This window comes from Engraulis encrasicolus, chromosome 16 (assembly GCF_034702125.1).
Source record: "Engraulis encrasicolus isolate BLACKSEA-1 chromosome 16, IST_EnEncr_1.0, whole genome shotgun sequence".
NCBI classification, from domain to species: Eukaryota; Metazoa; Chordata; class Actinopteri; order Clupeiformes; family Engraulidae; genus Engraulis; species Engraulis encrasicolus.
Genome location: NC_085872.1, coordinates 45,728,988 through 45,747,289, shown reverse-complemented (window position 1 = coordinate 45,747,289; position 18,302 = coordinate 45,728,988). Strand labels below are relative to the sequence as shown.

Below are 18,302 nucleotides of genomic sequence, written 5' to 3'. Positions count from 1 at the left end.
TCAGGGGTATTTCTCGAAAGCATAGATGTTAGCAGTTAGCAACTTGGGTAGTTGCCAATGGGAAATTGCATTGCAACAAACAAAGTAGCTACCGTAGTTAGCAACTACGCTTTCGAGAAATGCACCCCAGTTTGCTTTATTTTACTATGGATAGGTATGCGTTTGAGTAAATCAAGCAAAGGTATTCCATTCTATAAACTACCAATTACATTTCCTCCGAATATCGAATGAAACGTGTTATTTTGACAATTTATAATTTTCCGCAAATGCTCTAAATAACAACAGATGCAATGTTTCCAGACCTCAAAAAGGCAAAGAAAATAACATCATATTAACTTTATAAGCCTGATTTTCATAGTAAAATCAGAGAAATATAATTTTGTAGTGGTCTCAACTTTTTTTCTGCGTTTGTATTGTACATATGGTCATATGGGCCAGGCCTACCTGTGGTTGCCGGGGTAGCGCAGGCCTTGGAGTTGTCCTGTTTGAGTGGCGTGGTGGTGGCGGGGTTCTGAAGGCTGTGGTTGGCACTCAGCTTGGGAGACTTGACCACGGCAGAGAGGTGGAACAGATGCACTGAGGAGTCGTCCTTGGGGCTGAAGGACATCTTGAAGTGGGAGTCCTCCTCCCCTCCTGCTCCTCCTCCTCCTCTGCTAACCTTGTCCACGACGGCGGCCACCTCCCTCTCGGAGGAGGTGGTGGTGGAGGAGGTGGAGGAGTAGAGCATCATGGCCGCCTTGCTGGCGCTGTTCTCCTTGCCGTCGTCACGTGACAACACTTCCTGGTTCTCCTTGTTCTTGCTCTGGCTCTTGCTCTTCCGTTTCACCTTGCCTTTGTCCTTGACGAGGTCCGAGCCCACTCCTCCTCCTCCTCCTCCTCCCTGCTGAGCCTCCTTCTTATGACTCCTGCTCTCTGACGACTTGGCAGTCCTGCTCGTCTCAGACTCTGTCCGCGGCGGAGAAGACCCCTTCTCCTTCTGCCTCTCCCTCTCCGCGGTGGGTGTCATCGTCATGGTATTGTCGCCCTCATCACTAGAGCTGTCCGAAGTGCAATAGAACGCACGCGTTGCCGCCGCCGTCGCCGTCGTTTTGGACTTCTTGGGTTTTGCGGAGGTTGCGTTGGCGTTGGGCGTTGTGGCGTCGCTCTTGCCCGCAGGCTGCTTGGAGGAGGTGTAGTGGTTGCGTCCTCCTCTCGGCTGCGCCTCCTCGTCCTGACGAGGGAGGTCTCGCCGCAGGAGGTGGCGCCTCCGCCGGTCACTCAGCGCCTTGCTCAACTGCTCCTCCTCCTCTTCGTCATCCTCCTCCTCTTCTCTTCTCCTTCTAGTCCTCTTATCCTCCTCCTCTTCTCTTCTCCTTCTACTCCTCTTATCCTCCTCCTCTTCTCTTCTCCTTCTAGTCCTCTTATCCTCCTCCTCCTCCTCTTCCTCTTCTTCTTCTTCGTCCTTGAACTCGTACTCGTCCAGGCCACCTGAGGATGAAGAGGAGGCCTTCGTCCCCCCCGTTGCCAATGACGACGGTTGCTGCTGCTTGTTGCCGGGTTCCGAGTCCTTCTCCACATCGGAGTCGTCCATGTTGTCGTCGTCAACGCTGGAGGGGTTGACGGAGGGCGGGTCCTCAGAGTCTACAGTAAACAACAACAACAACAATCAGGGGTCCATTTCTCAACAACAATATTGCTAACCAAGTTGGCAACTTACTTGGTTGCAATGCAATTTCCCATTGTAAGTTAGTAAGTTGCTAACTGGTTAGCGACGATGCTTTCGAGAAACAGGGTGCAGAACGCTTTTTATTTGACTACACACAGTTTTCCCCCCAAAAATATTAACTTAAAGATACGCCAGAGAGAGTAGAGAGAGAGAGAGGTTCCATTGGCCCATTGTTTCCTGGTTCTATTATGGCCCCCCTTTAGGCAGACCTAGGCAGACCTAAGGACTGTTCTTTTCATTGTAGGAGCATTATGACACGCCCCTTTAGGCAGACCGGAACCTGGTCGCGTTAGGTGCCCATAGAAACCTATTATGTTGGCATATCTCTATAGAATATCTCTGGATATTGTATCGCTGTGTAAAGTGCTTAGTCAAGTCAAGTCAAGTCAAGTCAGCTTTTAATGTCACTTTCTTTTCTTCATATGCACAAGACATACAAGGGAAATGAAATTACGTTTGCTCTCTATACCTTGTCAGGACGAGACACATACAAGACATTTTACAGACTGACATTGTTACCAGTCCATCACTGTCACCCGTCATGTCTTGCACTTTATAAGTGGTCAATAAGCACTTTCTTTCCAAAATTCCTCGGTGTCGGAGCTCAGCAGTCCTCACACACACACACACACACACACACACACACACACACACACACACACACACACACACACACACACACACACACACACACACACACACACGCACACACGCACGCACACGCACACGCACACGCAGGTCTTACATGAGCTGGTCTCCTCTGCGTCTGAGAGCGGCAGTCCACGCACGCACGCACGCACGCACGCACGCACGCACGCGCACACACACACACACACACACACACATACACCCCACTCCAGGTCTTACATGAGCTGGTCTCCTCGGCGTCTGAGAGTGGTATCTCCCCCTTCAGCAGCAGTTCCAGTTCCTTGGAGTCCGCCACGTCCACCGGCCGCTCGCCCAGCTTATTAGCCTGGAACGCGTTGCCACCATGGCGCAGAAGCAGCTTCACAATCTGAACACACACATATACACACACACACAAAATTAACTCAGGACACACATTTACAAGGTAAAAACGTTTGTCACACAGCCAGAGATAGAATGGAAAAGCAGCTTCATTAATTCATTTCACCATATCATCGTGTTGGCGTCTTGCAAACTATTTACGTTTACAAACAAAGTTAAGTCCTCTCGAAAAAAGAAAAGCTAATCGGCCGATTCGCTAGTCTGTGCTAGCTGGGGAGATTGTTCATCTCATCTTAACCAGTGATGTTGTCCGACCAGGACGAGTAGCTAGGGGTGTGCAAAATAATCGTTGCATCGATGCATCGCGATACTTACTCTCACGATACAATGCATCGATTCATGACAAGGTATCGTGATACTTATTTTCTCAATATACTGCATGGAGTCATGACAATTGATTATTTGATAACAATAAAATTCGATTTGCCACGGGTTACTTTGTTCAGTAGAGAATAGGTAATATTTCTGTTGTGATGTAAGCTCTCTCCCAGATGATAGAATGCTTAAATAGAATGAACTGACTTAAGAAAGCGACACAGCAACTGACAAATAAGCTGTATTTTACACATTTACTGAAGTAAATATCGCAATGCATCACAGTAGTACATGACTCGCAATGCATCGTGATAGTATCGCATCGTGGCATGTGTGTCGCATGTGATGCGCATCGAATCGTGAACCCTTTGCCAATACCCACCCCTAGAGTAGCTAGAGCTCAGCGCTGCATATCCTTGTTTCTCCCCATTTACAACTGCTAAATCAGCATTGTGTGTGTGTGTGTGTGTGTGTGTGTGTGTGTGTGTGTGTGTGTGTGTGTGTGTGTGTGTGTGTGTACTCGCCTCCTTGTGTCCGCTGCTGGAGGCGTCGTGTAGTGGTGTGTGTGTGTGTGTGTGTGTGTGTGTCAGGGCTTAACACTAACACACGCCAGGTAGCCAAATGCGGGTGAAAGTCGGCGTTGGCTAGTAGATACCGAAGGTTCACTAGCCATTCTGGCGGGTCCGTCACTATTCTAAATGATGAGGCACCGCATTTTGTAGTTTTTTCCCTCGGACCGTCTTTGCTACAAACGCAATGCAATGCGATTTCGCGAGCCTACAATACCCATGAAGCACCTGTGTCACGTGTCACCTGTGTCTCACGCAGGAGAGGAATCTGCAGATAGAGCTAGTCTTGCGAATATGAGTGGCAGCAGCGAGCTACCGGCACATCAGCGCGCGTTTGGAAATGCCACTGAAAACCTTCACGTGAAAATAAAGTAGCGAAGTTCATCTCAACTGACCTGTTTTGGAATCTGTCATTAGTACAATGCATAGTAGTAGTGGACATTAAATGAACAAGGCGAGAGGAGAACACCTCAGTCTTGAGAAAGTCTTGAGACTAATTAGCGCAGTGATAAGACAAGGACACATGCGGCATTAATAATGTTCGGTTTAAATCATTTTCTGATTTGCCTGTATGTCTTCATACCTTAATATTCCTCCATGTTTCTTGTGCCGTTGTTCCCGACTGTCAAACGGGGCTTAAACAACGCGCAGTAGTAGCCTTCCAGACAGTACAAAATCATGTCCCATGTCCCTTCGCATGTGCCCATCTTGCTTTGCGTCCGTTTATATTTTTTAAACAACTCAATATTAAACGGAATGATAGGAAGTCGTAGCTCCTTCTGTAGTTACCGGCCGCATATGTGTGTGCCTTCTAGTAGGCCTAGATAGCCTACTTTTATGAGAAAATATTCCAGAAGAGGTATTATTCTACATCCATGACCGAGGACATGCGAAGCTTGGCAATGACTTTGCACCATCTACTTTGCGCATCGAAAGTGCCCTTCAGATCAAAGACGGAAATATTTTGCTCTCATGTAGCTTACATTTGTGCCCTTCCACAACACTGTGCTTGGTGTTTCTGCACGGCTATGCAATTCCTCAGATGAGTTAATCTGTTCTTATAGCATGCATGCATGGACCAATTAACAACAATTCTAGTTATTAGACCCTATATTATATTATAATATAATATAATATAATATAATATAATATAATATAATATATTATATTATTTTATGTTATATTATGTTATATTATCCTACATTACATTATTACAGCCTATTATATAATTCATTAAAGCTGCTATGATGGTTAAGAAAATTATGGCTAGTGAAAAGGCCCAATGGCTAGTGAGTCACGAAAACCACTAGCCAAAATGGCTGGTAAGCGAAAAAGTTAGTGTAAAGCACTGGTGTGTGTGTGTGTGTGTGTGTGTGTGTGTGTGTGTGTGTGTGCTCACCTCCTTGTGTCCGCTGCTGGAGGCGTCGTGTAGTGGTGTGTGTGTGTGTGTGTGCTCACCTCCTTGTGTCCGCTGCTGGAGGCGTCGTGTAGTGGTGTGTGTGTGTGTGTGTGTGTGTGTGTGTGTGTGTGTGTACTCGCCTCCTTGTGTCCGCTGCTGGAGGCGTCGTGTAGTGGTGTGTCGTCGTCCAGGCCCTGCGTGTTGACCTCTGCCCCCGCCGAGATCAGAACCTTCGCCACCTCGTAGAAACCAAGATTACAGGCCTCATGCAGCGGAGTCCAGCCTAGCCAATCAGGAGACAGAGACGCGGTCAGCTGATGTAAATGTCTAGACAAGTGTGTGTGTGTGGTAGCCAAGGTTACATGCCTCATGCAGCGGCATCCAGCCTAGCCAATCACAGGAGAGGAGGAAAAGACAGATGGTCAGTGGCCCTCCCGCCCACTCCTGATGTCTTTAGCGCTGATGTTAATGTCGAGACAACGCCACGATGACGTCGACCCAAATGTGTATGTATGTGTGTGTATGTAGGTGTGTGGGCGTGCAAGTGCATGTAAACTATGGTGTGTGCGCGTGTGTTTTTGTGTATCCAGGTGTATGTTTCCAGCAGTGTTAATTTTGACAGGAATTTTTAATTTAGTTTTAGTTTTAGTCTCTTGACGAAAATTTAATTTTAGTTTAAGTCACAATTTAGTCATTTAAATCATTTTTGTTTTAGTCTAGTTTTAGTCGACTAAAATTCATACAATTTTAGTCGACGAAATCTAAAATAATTTTAGTCGACTAAAATAGGCTATTACATTATTTCCTCTTGTCTACACTTCTCTATAAAATTGTCAAACTAAAATACCATTTGGGGAAATCAATGATTAAAATAACATATTGTAGGCTAATAAGAAAATATGGAAAAAAAAACTGCCAGAGTATCCTATAAGCCCAATGTGTAAAAAAAATCAAGGCCGTGACACTCATAAATCTCTGTCGATATTTTAGAACGACTTCGGGGGAAAACGGGACTTTATGAAAAAATAGCCTACTTGTGGGTATACCAGTAATCAAGAGCGTCGCGGGGTGCAGTAGGTGCATGCAGGCGTTACACGGCACCTGTTGGAAGACGTCTCTCGTGCGCGTATTGCAAGCTGTTGCATATTATTTGCTTGATGCAAAGTTGTGATGGCACGTGACACGCACTCGCGTTGACATGGTTGTGTCCATGGTTGCATGCATTCGCAAGACGTTATTGCAGTAACTCATTTGAAAGCGTGGTAGGGTCGTTCACTTCCTATTTCAGTGTCCTTGACTGAAACAAGTCGCAAAACTCCACACTTCCAAATCCTTTGCGATCGGCACTAAAGTGATTCTTATCAGAAGGCTTTTGCCTATAGACCCTTACATTAGCCTACATTGAAAAAAGATCAGACAACGACCGTCGGGTAGCAGGTTTTTGAAAGCGCAGGGAGTGGAGAAGTTCCACAAAAATGCAGAGAAAGATGTTTGCTACTGTGCGACAGCACCACCACCTATTTCATGACTGCTTAAACTTCTTCGTCATGGATAAATGGGCAACAATATTTTTTCCAGCCAGGATTGCACTGAAAAGTAGGCTACTGCTGTTAAAAAAGGGTCACGGCCACTGCCTGTCACTGTGCCTGCTGCGTGTGTGTGTGAGGGAGGGGAGGAGGGAGGAGACGCGGAGCAGATGAGGGTCGCGACTTGCGAAATAGCAGGCAATTCTTTTCCAATGTTTCAGTGACATATTAACAAAAATGCTTCCTATTGGTTTTCGTCTCGGGTGGTATTGTAGTCACATTTTTATTTTTTTGACGAAAATATTAATCAATATCGTTATATTTTTCGTACAAACGCATGCTGTTTTTTTCGTCATCGTTGTATTGTCGTCAGGGGAAAAACAATCGTTACGAATATTTATGACGAAAATATTTCGTCACGAAATTAACACTGGTTTCCAGCTGTGTGAGTGTATCCTCACCTGCGAAGTCCTTGACGTTGACATCAGCTCCGAGGCTGATCAGCTGCCTCACCTGCAGAGAGAGAGAGAGAAAGAGCGAGCGAGCGAAAGAGAGAGAGAGAGAGATGGGGGGGGGGGAGAGAGAGGGAGAGAAAGAGAGTGAGAGAGAGAGAGAAAGAGCGAGCGAGCGAAAGAGAGAGAGAGCGAGAGAGAGAGAGAGAGAGAGGTGTCCAATGAGTAATGGCATTTACAACTCGCCACGTTGTCAACCCAGTTTGCCTAGTGTGTAGTCTTTTCTCCCATTGAAACTCATTACAAGATGTGGATAATGAACTACAAGAATGGCCTCTTCAGGCAGCCTAGCGTGTAGTACCCCCCCCATTGAAACCCATGATAACGGTGCATTCCCCGAGGGTGGGAGATGGGATATTTATGACCTCCTACATGTTGAAACGCCTGAATGCACTGGAACGCCTGTTGAAGTGGAATTATCAAGTCACGAGCTGGAGCCTAATCGAAGTACCCCGACTTCGAAATCGTGACGTCAACACAGCAATGACAGTGCACAGCATGGGTGCACAGTGATAGAAATAGTTCAAGTTTGAATTGCTGGTTGGAACGCTTTCAAGTGGGAGTTAGCTGCCTCCTGGTTACATAATGTGAAGCTCCTACCGCCGGGGAATGCGACACAAGACTTGGCTATTGAACTACAACAATGACCTCTTCAGTTATCCTAGCGTGTAGTCTTTTCTCCCATTGAGACCCATTATAAGATGTGGCAATTGAACTACAAGATGGCCTCTTCAGTTATCCTAGCGTGTAGTCTTTTCTCCCATTGAGACCCATTATAAGATGTGGCAATTGAACTACAAGATGGCCTCTTCAGTTATACTCATGAACGGCGTGACGTTTTCTATGTGCGTTACGCCCATTTATGGGGGAAAACAACCCATACAAGTCAATTGGTAATGTTGGGGTTCAATAAACGAAAGATACGGACCTGTAGACAAGCGTTGTTCACGCGCAACATGCCGAAACGTGTTGTGCTGTCGGCTGTTCAAATATTATAGCCAAACAGCCGTGGCTGAAGCATGGAATCTGTTCATTTAGGTTAGCCGATGTAGCATGTAAGTCAATGAGACATTCGGTTTGTTTTCACCCATAAAGGGGCGTAACGCAAATTTAATTGCAAAGTACCCGGATGGCTGTTCATGAGTATACTAGTGTGTATGAGCTGCCTCACCTGCGTGACGTCGCCCCTGATGGCGGCCATGTGCAGTGGCGTCTCGCCGCGTTCGTTGCGCTTGTTGACCTTGTCCTGTCGCCGTGACGACGACGCTGAGCCGCCGCCCCCCGCAAGCTTCTTCTGCACCGCCGTCTGGGGCGTCTGGGGAGGGTGGGAAGGAGTCGAGTCTGGAGGAGGAGAGGATCAATACCATGTGAGCGGAGGACATGGGGTGAATTGCAGACAGATTGAGGAAGCCAGAGAGGAGACAGGAGAAAAAAACACCAGGGGCAGAGCTATAGGGGGGCAAGTGGGACATTTGCCCCTGGGCCCAGGGCCCTTCTGTTTTGTTGTTGGGCCCCTATTGATGGCCCTATTGTGACCATGGCAGACCATATGGGGGGGCCCTGTCAGTGTTTTGCCCTAGGGCCCTGTGTGCAATTGTTCCGCCACTGGTTGCGTCTGTGTGTGTGTGCGCGCTATACCTGGGCTGTTGTCTGTGTGTGTCTGTGTCTGCGTCTGCGTGTCTGCGTCTGCGTGTCTGCGTCTGCGTGTCTGTGTCTGCGTCTGCGTGTGTGTGTGCGTGCTATACCTGGGCTGTTGTCTTTGTGTGTGTGCGTGTGTGTGTCCGTGCGTACGGTGTGCGTTACCTGGGCTGTTGTCGCGTGCCGTCATCTGCATGAGCAGCGCCATCTGCTTGCGTTCGGAGAGCGGATACCCAAACAGGAAGCTGCCGGAGGACGAGGAGGAAGTGGAATTGGAAGCGGAGGCGGAGGAGGTGGAGGAAGAGGAGGTGGTGGTGGAGGAGGTCGTCTTCTTATTAGTGCCACCTCCTCCTGCCTCCTTTTTAGTGCGCTTCTTATCAGGACCATCTTTCTCTACAGAGAGAAGAGAAAAAAGAGGGAAGAGGAGAGGAGAGGGGGGAGAGGAGAGAGAAGAGAGAAAAAGAAGAGAGGAGAGGAGAGGAGAGGAGAGGAGAGAGAGGAGAGAGAAGAGAAAAGAGGGGAGAGAGGAGAGAGGGGGGAGAGAAAAAGAAGAGAGAAAAAGAAGAGAGGAGAGGAGAGAGAGAGGAGACGCCTTTAATATTTGGCACTATACAATAAAGCAAACTTGAATGGAAATGAATTGAGAGAGACAGAGAGAGAGACAGAGAGAGAGAGGTTCTGCAATTATTGCCTTCCTTTGGCATATTGAGGGCCCCTGGCAGGTGGGGGGCCCTAGGCTTCAACGATATCTAGCCTGTGTATTAACCCTTTTACTGCCGTCGTCGCAAAATTGCGACAGGTCGCGGTATTGAATTAGGTGGGCTGTCACGTCGAATAGAGTGTAAAATCTTGTCCATACTCCTTTCCACTGGGTGGCAGACATGTGGTACTTCAATCCTTTCTAAGAATTTCGACCCCTCTTAGTGCATTTTTTTCCGAGTAATTTCCATCTGAAAACCCAGACGCGGAAGTTGCGTTGCAAGTCACTATTTCAAAACAAAGGAGGATCGGCGTTGTGAGATTGTGCACATAATTTCCTCTAATTCAAGCCCAAATACATTCTAAATGCAATTTGTCTTTGTGGTTTATGTTTAGTGACATTATATTTTCTCACAAGTTGATTGTATATGTGTAGACATTTATAATATGGCCTTAGACAATGCGTCTCCTATTGCTAGCTTAGCCGTGGCTACAGAGAAGAACAGCCAATTCGAATAGGCAGTGAAATAGATCCCCTTGCCAAACACAGGGAAACATGGCGTCAGTTTTACATACATAAACAGTTTTACAAACATAACTGATCCTAACCATAACTCAATGGAAAGTTTCGGGATTGAGAGAAGAGGTTTGTTTGGAGACTTCATTAGGTAGGGGAGTTCCCATTTGAACACACGCGACGCGAAGGCGAAGCCCTGTTCCAGGCGAGCTGAACGCATGCGACTGGTTTCATTCACTGAATAAATCTGAAGCAAGTTGGCCTGCCCCCAGACGACAACTTGTCATGATGTTTTGTGTGCAATGCAATTGCGTATTTCGCCCCTCAAGTAATTGCAGCCATTATTATAAGAAAAAAGATGTTGCTGCTGAGATTGCAACACAGACGATCAATCGGCTGTTTGGGACCTCCCCTGTCAAACACAGAAACACGGTGTAGACCTAGGAAACATGATCCTGAACACAAACTAATGAACATTTGCGGGGTTGTGAGAATGTGTTTGCTTGGCGACTTGTAAATGGTTACGGGGGATTTCCTTAGAACATGCGAGAAGCGTTTATTGTCATCCAAACCCACAGGGCGATATGCGTAATTTCACTGAATAAACCTCTAAATAGGCAACCACTATTTCTATGTCGTGCGTTTTATATGCAATACAATGCCATATGTCGCCCCTAAAGTGATTGCAGTCATCATGTGTTCATCGAAATAGGATATATTTCACTTGGTGGTGAACTTTGACGTGCGTCTTCCCCTAAGCTGGAGTAGGCAAAAAAGCTAAAACATAAAGATAACGTATGTCATTTCCCTCTATGAAAGACCGTAAGGAAAACCACTGCTACAAAAAATAATGGATTATCCTGTTAGACGTTGTACATCCCGTAGAAATTCGATACATGGCTTGGGGAAATATCCGCGTTTTTTTTTTGTTTTTTTTTTACCGTTGCGCACGGCGAAATGAAGACGCATACCCTATAACACGAATATTTTAGACTTGTTGAAAACTGGGCTGGTCGCCGTGGTTGGACGGTCTTTATTAGAGTTTGTCATGTCACTAAAGCAGCATGGAAGAGGGGGCGGAACCGGAGAGACTGGAGAGGAAAGCGCTGCGCTATGCGTGAGGGGAGATGGTGCCGCTTCTAATCGCCTTCAGATAGCCGACTTTAGGTGTTAGGCTACTTATAAAGTAGGCTATAGGCCTACTATAACGTGACAACGTCGGCCTAATTGGGCTGTGTGTACTTTCGATCCATGTCTGTATGCCTAACAGTAGCCTATGATACCAAAATGAATAGAAGCAGTTTATAAGTCAATAGAGCTGAGATAACAGGAGAGGTGATGCTGATTTGCTCCGCCTCTCCACCCCTTTTCCTGAAACTGATTTCACAAGGGTACACCTCATGATACAAATTAGGCCTTTTTTATGCCCATTATCTTGACACTGTGCCCATTAGTTCTGTGAAAAGTGACAATCTGTAACATTCATTCACTGAGCTATGCTGATGATCATCCAGGATGATCCTATGCATACAGGGGTCATTGCCCCTGCGCCTTATCCAAATGGCCTACAGTAGCCTATATAGGTCACAGGTGTAGTAAAATAGGCTATATAGGCATATATGTGTACTGAATATGTGTGCTTACCCTGTCTGACAAAGGTTTTCACAGACTAAAAAGTCACAGGTAGATGCAAACACTTTTGGCACTCCAGGCAACAACCTCCCAGTTATTCCGTTTCTTGCTAGTTATTATTATTACAATATTAGTTACAATATTTACTATATGTTAGGCTTAAAACTACTTTTTTACTTGACCATAATGTATGTGCACAACATGACAGTAACAGGGATTAAAGCAAAAAAAAGTCATCTGACTGAACTTTTTTTACCGGTTAGGCACCCGATCGAGTATCACTCCGTAACCCAACGAAAACCAATGTAGCCAGGCTCTGCCCTCATAACGAAACATACACTGGTTTTATTCAAGGAACGGTGCCAGAGCCAACACTAGGCATAGGCAGACAGGGCAGTCGCCTAGAGCAGAATAGGCCTATGTCTTGAGGGCGCCAGTAAAACCAAAAAGTGCCACAAAATCAGAACTTCAACCAACATAAAACTTTACACTTCACATTAACAATGAATATTCATTATACACTCAGTAGGCCTATATACACACTCAGTATGAATGTACCTGTAGGTACTAGATCAGATGTGTTCAATCAGATGTAGGCCTACAATGCTATGTTTACATATGCCAATTTCTAAATACAAGAAAAAGGAAAGAGGGAAAGGGGCAGGCCTAGGCCACCAGATTGACTAGAAATGGCCGAGAATGGAGGGATAATGGATACTATATCAGACTGCAAACATTGAACTGCAATTTGGTTCATGTTTTGGTTATTTCCTCTTATATCTACCCATTATTTATGAATTGTTCACAACATTATGCAGAATGGATTCACAATGAGTGTTGCTTCAAAATGGTCTAGCTGATATCATAGAATTATTGAGTTGGAATTGCAATGCGTTGATACAGTGATCCCATTATGGGTTTTTTTTAGTAGTAGGCTATATTTTTCTTTCCCATCAGAATGGGCAAACACTGTTCTGGTGAAAGCACTGGTGCGCATTGCTTGCAGTATTTCTGACATTTTAAAAAATAATGCACTGGTCATAGCAATCAGAGGGAGAAAACTAGTTGTTGGTTATTTTGTATGTTTTTCACTATTCATCCTGTAGTCTACCTCTTGTGTTCTACCGTTTTGAAAACCTATGGCTACCGGTACTTTTTTGCTTCTCGATGTGCGGTGCCAGGCACACGCTTACCATTGATTTAAAAAACGTCCCCGATTCCTACACGCACTCGTGTTCTCTCCTACAAGTGGACACGACACAGTCACAGACATACGTCTATCGTTTAACAAAAGTAACACACTTTCCCAAGCTTGTCGCGCAACTTTCCACTCGAATCAAGACAAACGACCCACCCATCAGTCCTGAGTGCGCAGTGCGCAAATAACTGAACTGAAACGAAGCGTATAGTCCGAGAAGATGGGCACAGACGTTTAGCCACTCAAAAACAAGCACACACACAACTGTTGCTGCACACTACTCCAGTTAGCAAAAATAGCATCACACAGTAGCCTACAACAAGCCTTGAAAGTGAAAGAAACACCGAAACGGCATTTATTGACCATGAGTCCACCCATCAGAACACTGTTTCCCAGAGCAAGACGTGGCATAAAATATTGACTCTGCCAGGGATATCCTCCGTGACCCCAGTTCTACACGTAGCCAGTCAAACGCGCTAAACTTTGAGGATTAAAGGCATGGTATTACGCATGGCATATCCTAGCTAGCTGCCAATGATAGCCGTCCCATTAGAGCTATGAATAATGTTAGTAAAAGTCACAATGCTTAAAAGGCAACCCCTTCATGAAAAGGACATCATGCGCAGTCGAAGTAAACTATTCATTTTTTCTAACTATCCGCCACGGCAGGTGCAATGATAATGGAAACATACGTGTCCTACCTTCTTCAAGCTATGCATTCCATGCATATGCATTATTAGCCCATATTGGAATATCAGTCCAACTCATTTAATGATTGTCATTTCATGGCACTTTAAACATAGTATTACACTTATTTTCTTTTCTGCCATCAGCAACAATGTTGGCTATTTGTTTTTTTAATCTCTCGCGCTGCGCCGCAACCGAATTGCTGACCGCTCGTGTACTTTTTTTTTTTTTTTTTGGAACACGGAAGAAAAGGGGATGGCTCAAAACTACTGAGTGAATCTGTTGTATGACACCACCGGTGATGGCGCGTGTATAACTAAATCCGTACACCAAACACACCTCTCCTTCCCTTCTCATGACCAGGAGTGCTCTCGATTTGAGTTCAGTTGGAAAGTAAAAATTGTAAATTAATTGACATGAATTATAAAGACGGAAATCCGTCCAAACGAAAATCCAGTTGACGGAAATCCGTCATAGCGACGGAAAACTTTAATCCCTGCAGTAATGGGATGCCACATATTTCTAAATAAATTCAATAATCTATTGAAAATCTATTGAAAATTATCAATATTTTCCATTACTAATTAAAAATTCAAAATGGCCGCCCCATGTGACGTCATAATATGCTAATTAGGTATGCATATTTACTCCCAAAATAAACTTTGGGTCTTCCTCAACATTTTTGTAATTTACAGTTAGGCTCTATCTGTTACCCCTGTCCAGCCACAGCCTGTTGAATATGTGATGCCCAAATCAAGCATTTTCACCAAAATAACATTGGCATTAAAAGGGTTAATCTGGCTCTGGCTGCTGAATAGGAACAGGGTTCCGGAACACTCTAGAACTCTGCAGCAGTGTTCTGGAACACCCCAGAACTGTGCAGCAAACCACTAGACTACTTTTTGGCTGCAGTTCCAGTCAACGCCACAGGGGAGCAGAGGAGAGCTCTGTAGCCTGCCAATTGTGTGTGTGTGTGTGTGTGTGTGTGTGTGTGTGTGTGTCTCACCTGTGTCCGAGTCCTTCTCCTGGTTGCGTGGCGTGTGTGTGGGGCTGGCGGTGAAGGAGAGTTTGCGCTTCATGGACGAGGAGCGGGACTTGAGGCCCTCCTTACCCAGAAACTCACTACGGTCCAACTTGGGGGTCTTGGTGAACGGAGAGAGCTTATCCTTACTCTGTGGAGAGAGAGAGAGAGAGAGAGAGAGAGAGAGAGAGAGAGAGAGAGAGAGAGAGAGAGCGAGAGGGAGAGGCCAGTCAGTCAAAATAATGCTTTTACTCAACCTGAATGATTCAGCCATTCTCCTTCACAACAATGCAACAACACTCAATGATGGAGACATCAAGACATTGTCCAGATCAACCATCAATGTCAATGCAGTGTGGACAGACAGCCAGGGGCGCCCCCAGGTGGTGGCTAGTGGTGGCCACCACGTTAGCCACCACAACAAAATCTGTTAAACTGGCTGGCTTGCATGGCTTGTAGCATTAGCTAAACTACAACTCCCAGCATGCACGATAACAAGCTACGCTAGGTAGACCCGCCCCTCCCTCGAATCGAGAGACGTGACGTGAGCTCTTCATTTCTCTTCAGTTGCGTCGGCCGGGCAGTCCAGCAGTGAGATGGACAACAACAAAGGTGTCAATCTGTAAATAAATGATTTACAACGTTCTCTATGCTCTGTTTTTGAAAGGTTATGGCCCATATTTCATTACAAACGGTGTCTTAAGGACTTCAAACTGGTTGTTACTAGAAATGGCATTTTAGCCTCCTGCAGCTAACTGAAATGCTACTTCAAAAAAAGAACTGCTTGTTTAACATTTCACACTTATAAACTGTCCCCAAATACTTCGTTTTGAATGCCAACTTGCTCAGCCCTTCTTTAGGTTACACACAAAGTCGAACAACTTGAAGATGTATTGATGGTTGCTGAATCAATATCTGATCTCTGCTGTTTTGTTGACAAAACATCTGAGGTCCTCCCCTTTGCTAGGTCACATTAGTAGCAGTCACTTATAGAAAGTTACCCTTGCACATTCTCATTATGCATGTCAGCAGGGCTGTCATTTATAAGCAAAATGTTAGCTTCATTTGTTTGAAAACTGCTATATTTGCAGACCAGATTCATGAAGATGTATTTGTTAGTGTGAAAACCAATATGCCTCAGCTGATATGATTTTTTATTTCAGGTGCCAATTGAGCAAGGCACCCACTGGGAAAATGTAGGCCCTGTGTCAGTATGAGAGACACTTTTTCTCGACGTGTGTGTGTGTGTGTGTCTGTCAACTTGTGACATTTTACATTATTACAATTTTTAATTGATTGACAGCACTTTATAAATAGTAGGCCTAATTGTATCATATCATACACAATGTGCTTGAGATTGAGAAAATATAGAAAATAAGACTGTAGTCCTACATAACTAATCCTAATAATAAACAAAATGGCTATCTAGCCTATTTATCTAACAACCCCAGTAGGCCTACCGGTATATCAACATTTGTGGGGGTTTTCGTCGGGTATGCCACCCCAAGATTTTGCCTAGCTCATACTAGCCACCCAGAGGATTTATTTCTGCTGGCGCCACTGCAGACAGCGCAAGGAAAAACAACAACAGTCAATTGCAACTCGTTGCTCTGCTTTTATTTGTGTTCGGTTTTGACAGTTTTATCAGGAAAGCTTTGGTTGTTCTCTCTGGTCACCCGACAGCACCAGTTGAAACTAAAGTGCGGGAAATGAACGGTGATTTGAGGAACGACCTGTAGTTTTGGATACTGTTGTCAGCCATTAAATGATCATCTGTGTGCTGAAGAGCCTATTTGATGATATCCCTCATAACAATGCTATTCGGACGTACAATGTCAACATGGTGCTGATAGACAGCGCATTGGGTTTCAAATGCAACAAGTCAGTCAATCTGCTTTTGGTCACGTTCGGTTTCTACAGTCCAACGGAAAACTTGGATGCAAGAAACGAGCGGCGATTTGACGAGACAGCTGACGGTTCCAGATTGCCATAAAGAAAGCATTTTGGATAATCTGCGCGTCGCACAATAGGTGGCCCGTCTCTGGACTGGTTGCCTGGCTGGCGCTCTGCAAGTATACGAAATGTTGTGTCGCATTTCTGACAGGTGGGCACAGACGGCTGCATTGGCGCTTGTCAGGTAACCACTTGTCAGGTAGCCACGGTAAGGTAACAAAACATGAGCCTGAAGGAGGGGGTCGTCTTATATTCGGGCCAATACAGTATTATGATGATGATGATTAGTTGTGTGTGTGTGTTGCGGTGTCCTCACCCTGGCCGCGTCTAGTTATAGGTGTGGTGTAGTGTGTGTGTGTGTGTGTGTGTGTGTGTGTGCTAGATCACCTTCTTGCCTGCTGGCTTCTCCCCCATGGCCTCGTCTAGTTATAGGTGTAGTGTGTGTGTGTGTGTATGTGTGTGTGTGTGTGTGTGTGTGTGTGTGTGTGTGTGTGTGTGTGTGTGTGTGTGTGTGTGCTAGATCACCTTCTTGCCTGCTGGCTTCTCCCCCATGGCCGCGTCTAGTTATAGGAGGTGTGTGTGTGTGTGTGTGTGTGTGTGTGTGTGTGTGTGTGTGTGTGTGTGTGCTAGATCACCTTCTTGCCTGCTGGCTTCTCCCCCATGGCCGTGTCCCGGTCGCTGCCAGGTTTGGCCATGCTGCCTCTGCTCTCCTCGGCTCTCCTCTGCCTACAGGCAGCAGACTAGGGCCTGCACCGCGCATGCTGCACCTGCACAGATAACACAGAGAGAGAGAGAGATGGGTTAGCTAATTGACATAACACAAACACACACACACACACACACACACACACACACACACACACACACACACACACACACACAGGTTAGCAAACATAACACACACGGTTAGCAAACATAACACACACACACACACACACACACACACACACACACACACACACACACACACACACACACACACACACACAAACACACACACACACACACACGGTTAGCAAAATGGCATAATAACACACACAGACTAGGGCCTGCACCGCGCGCGCACGCACGCATACACGCACACGCAGACACACGCACAGGGTGGTTTACGATTGACGACGGCTGTTTACTGGGCGTCGCAAATGTGTATCATGTGGCATACGTAGCCCATAGCCAATCGAGTCAGTTGTATCTGTTCAAACAAAGTCATCGCCTTTCCACACTTCTCTGCTCTCCGATTGGAGAGAGAGAGAGAGGGTCAAAGAAAAGGGGCGGCACCTGGCATCAAACTGTTTATTTTTTTTGCACAGTCGCGTTTCAGCGTGTGCCCTCCTGGGTACCGGGTACAGGGTACCCTCACTGAGGCTCTCTTTCAGATCAGAACGATTGTGCAAAGTTACTGTACACTCACGTAATCTTCATCCACAAACCAAATAGACAGCCACAGCAGAATAATACACCTAGAACTATGTTAGAACATACACACACAGACACACACACACGCGCACACACACACGCATCCCAGACAAACCCAAACACCAGTCAACATCATCATACTCCCTTTAAATCACCCCCAGATGCAGACGACACACACACATACACACCCTGTCCACTTGTTCACTTTCTCACACACCCACACACCAGCTCTCGTGCACACAACTCCCCCACCCCCTCGTTCACACCTCCATACTCAATCTCATGTACACACACACACACCCCAAGTCTCCAGTGACGTGACGGTTTGAGAGGTAATAGTGAGTCACTTGTAGTAGGGAAGTCACCGCGTGCTCTCTCTCACACACACACACACACACTGTACGTTCACACACACACACTGTACGTACACACACACTGTACATACACACACACTGGTGACAGGGGGGAAACCACCGCATGCTGATC

At 45.9% G+C, this 18,302-nt stretch overlaps 1 protein-coding gene across 1 annotated transcript in view; it reads right to left on the bottom strand.

Annotated features, from left to right (window-relative positions):
- Positions 1-18,302, bottom strand: part of ankrd12 (ankyrin repeat domain 12) — a 54,957-nt gene that overhangs the window by 14,782 nt on the left and 21,873 nt on the right. The window contains exons 2-9 of the mRNA XM_063219746.1: positions 17,036-17,167; positions 14,433-14,598; positions 8,859-9,086; positions 8,227-8,396; positions 7,005-7,056; positions 5,158-5,300; positions 2,573-2,720; positions 445-1,620 (exon numbers count right to left, since the gene is read on the bottom strand). Of these exons, the coding sequence (XP_063075816.1) occupies positions 445-1,620; positions 2,573-2,720; positions 5,158-5,300; positions 7,005-7,056; positions 8,227-8,396; positions 8,859-9,086; positions 14,433-14,598; positions 17,036-17,095 (2,143 nt within the window). The 5' untranslated portion in view covers positions 17,096-17,167. The remainder of the gene's footprint in view (positions 1-444; positions 1,621-2,572; positions 2,721-5,157; positions 5,301-7,004; positions 7,057-8,226; positions 8,397-8,858; positions 9,087-14,432; positions 14,599-17,035; positions 17,168-18,302) is intronic.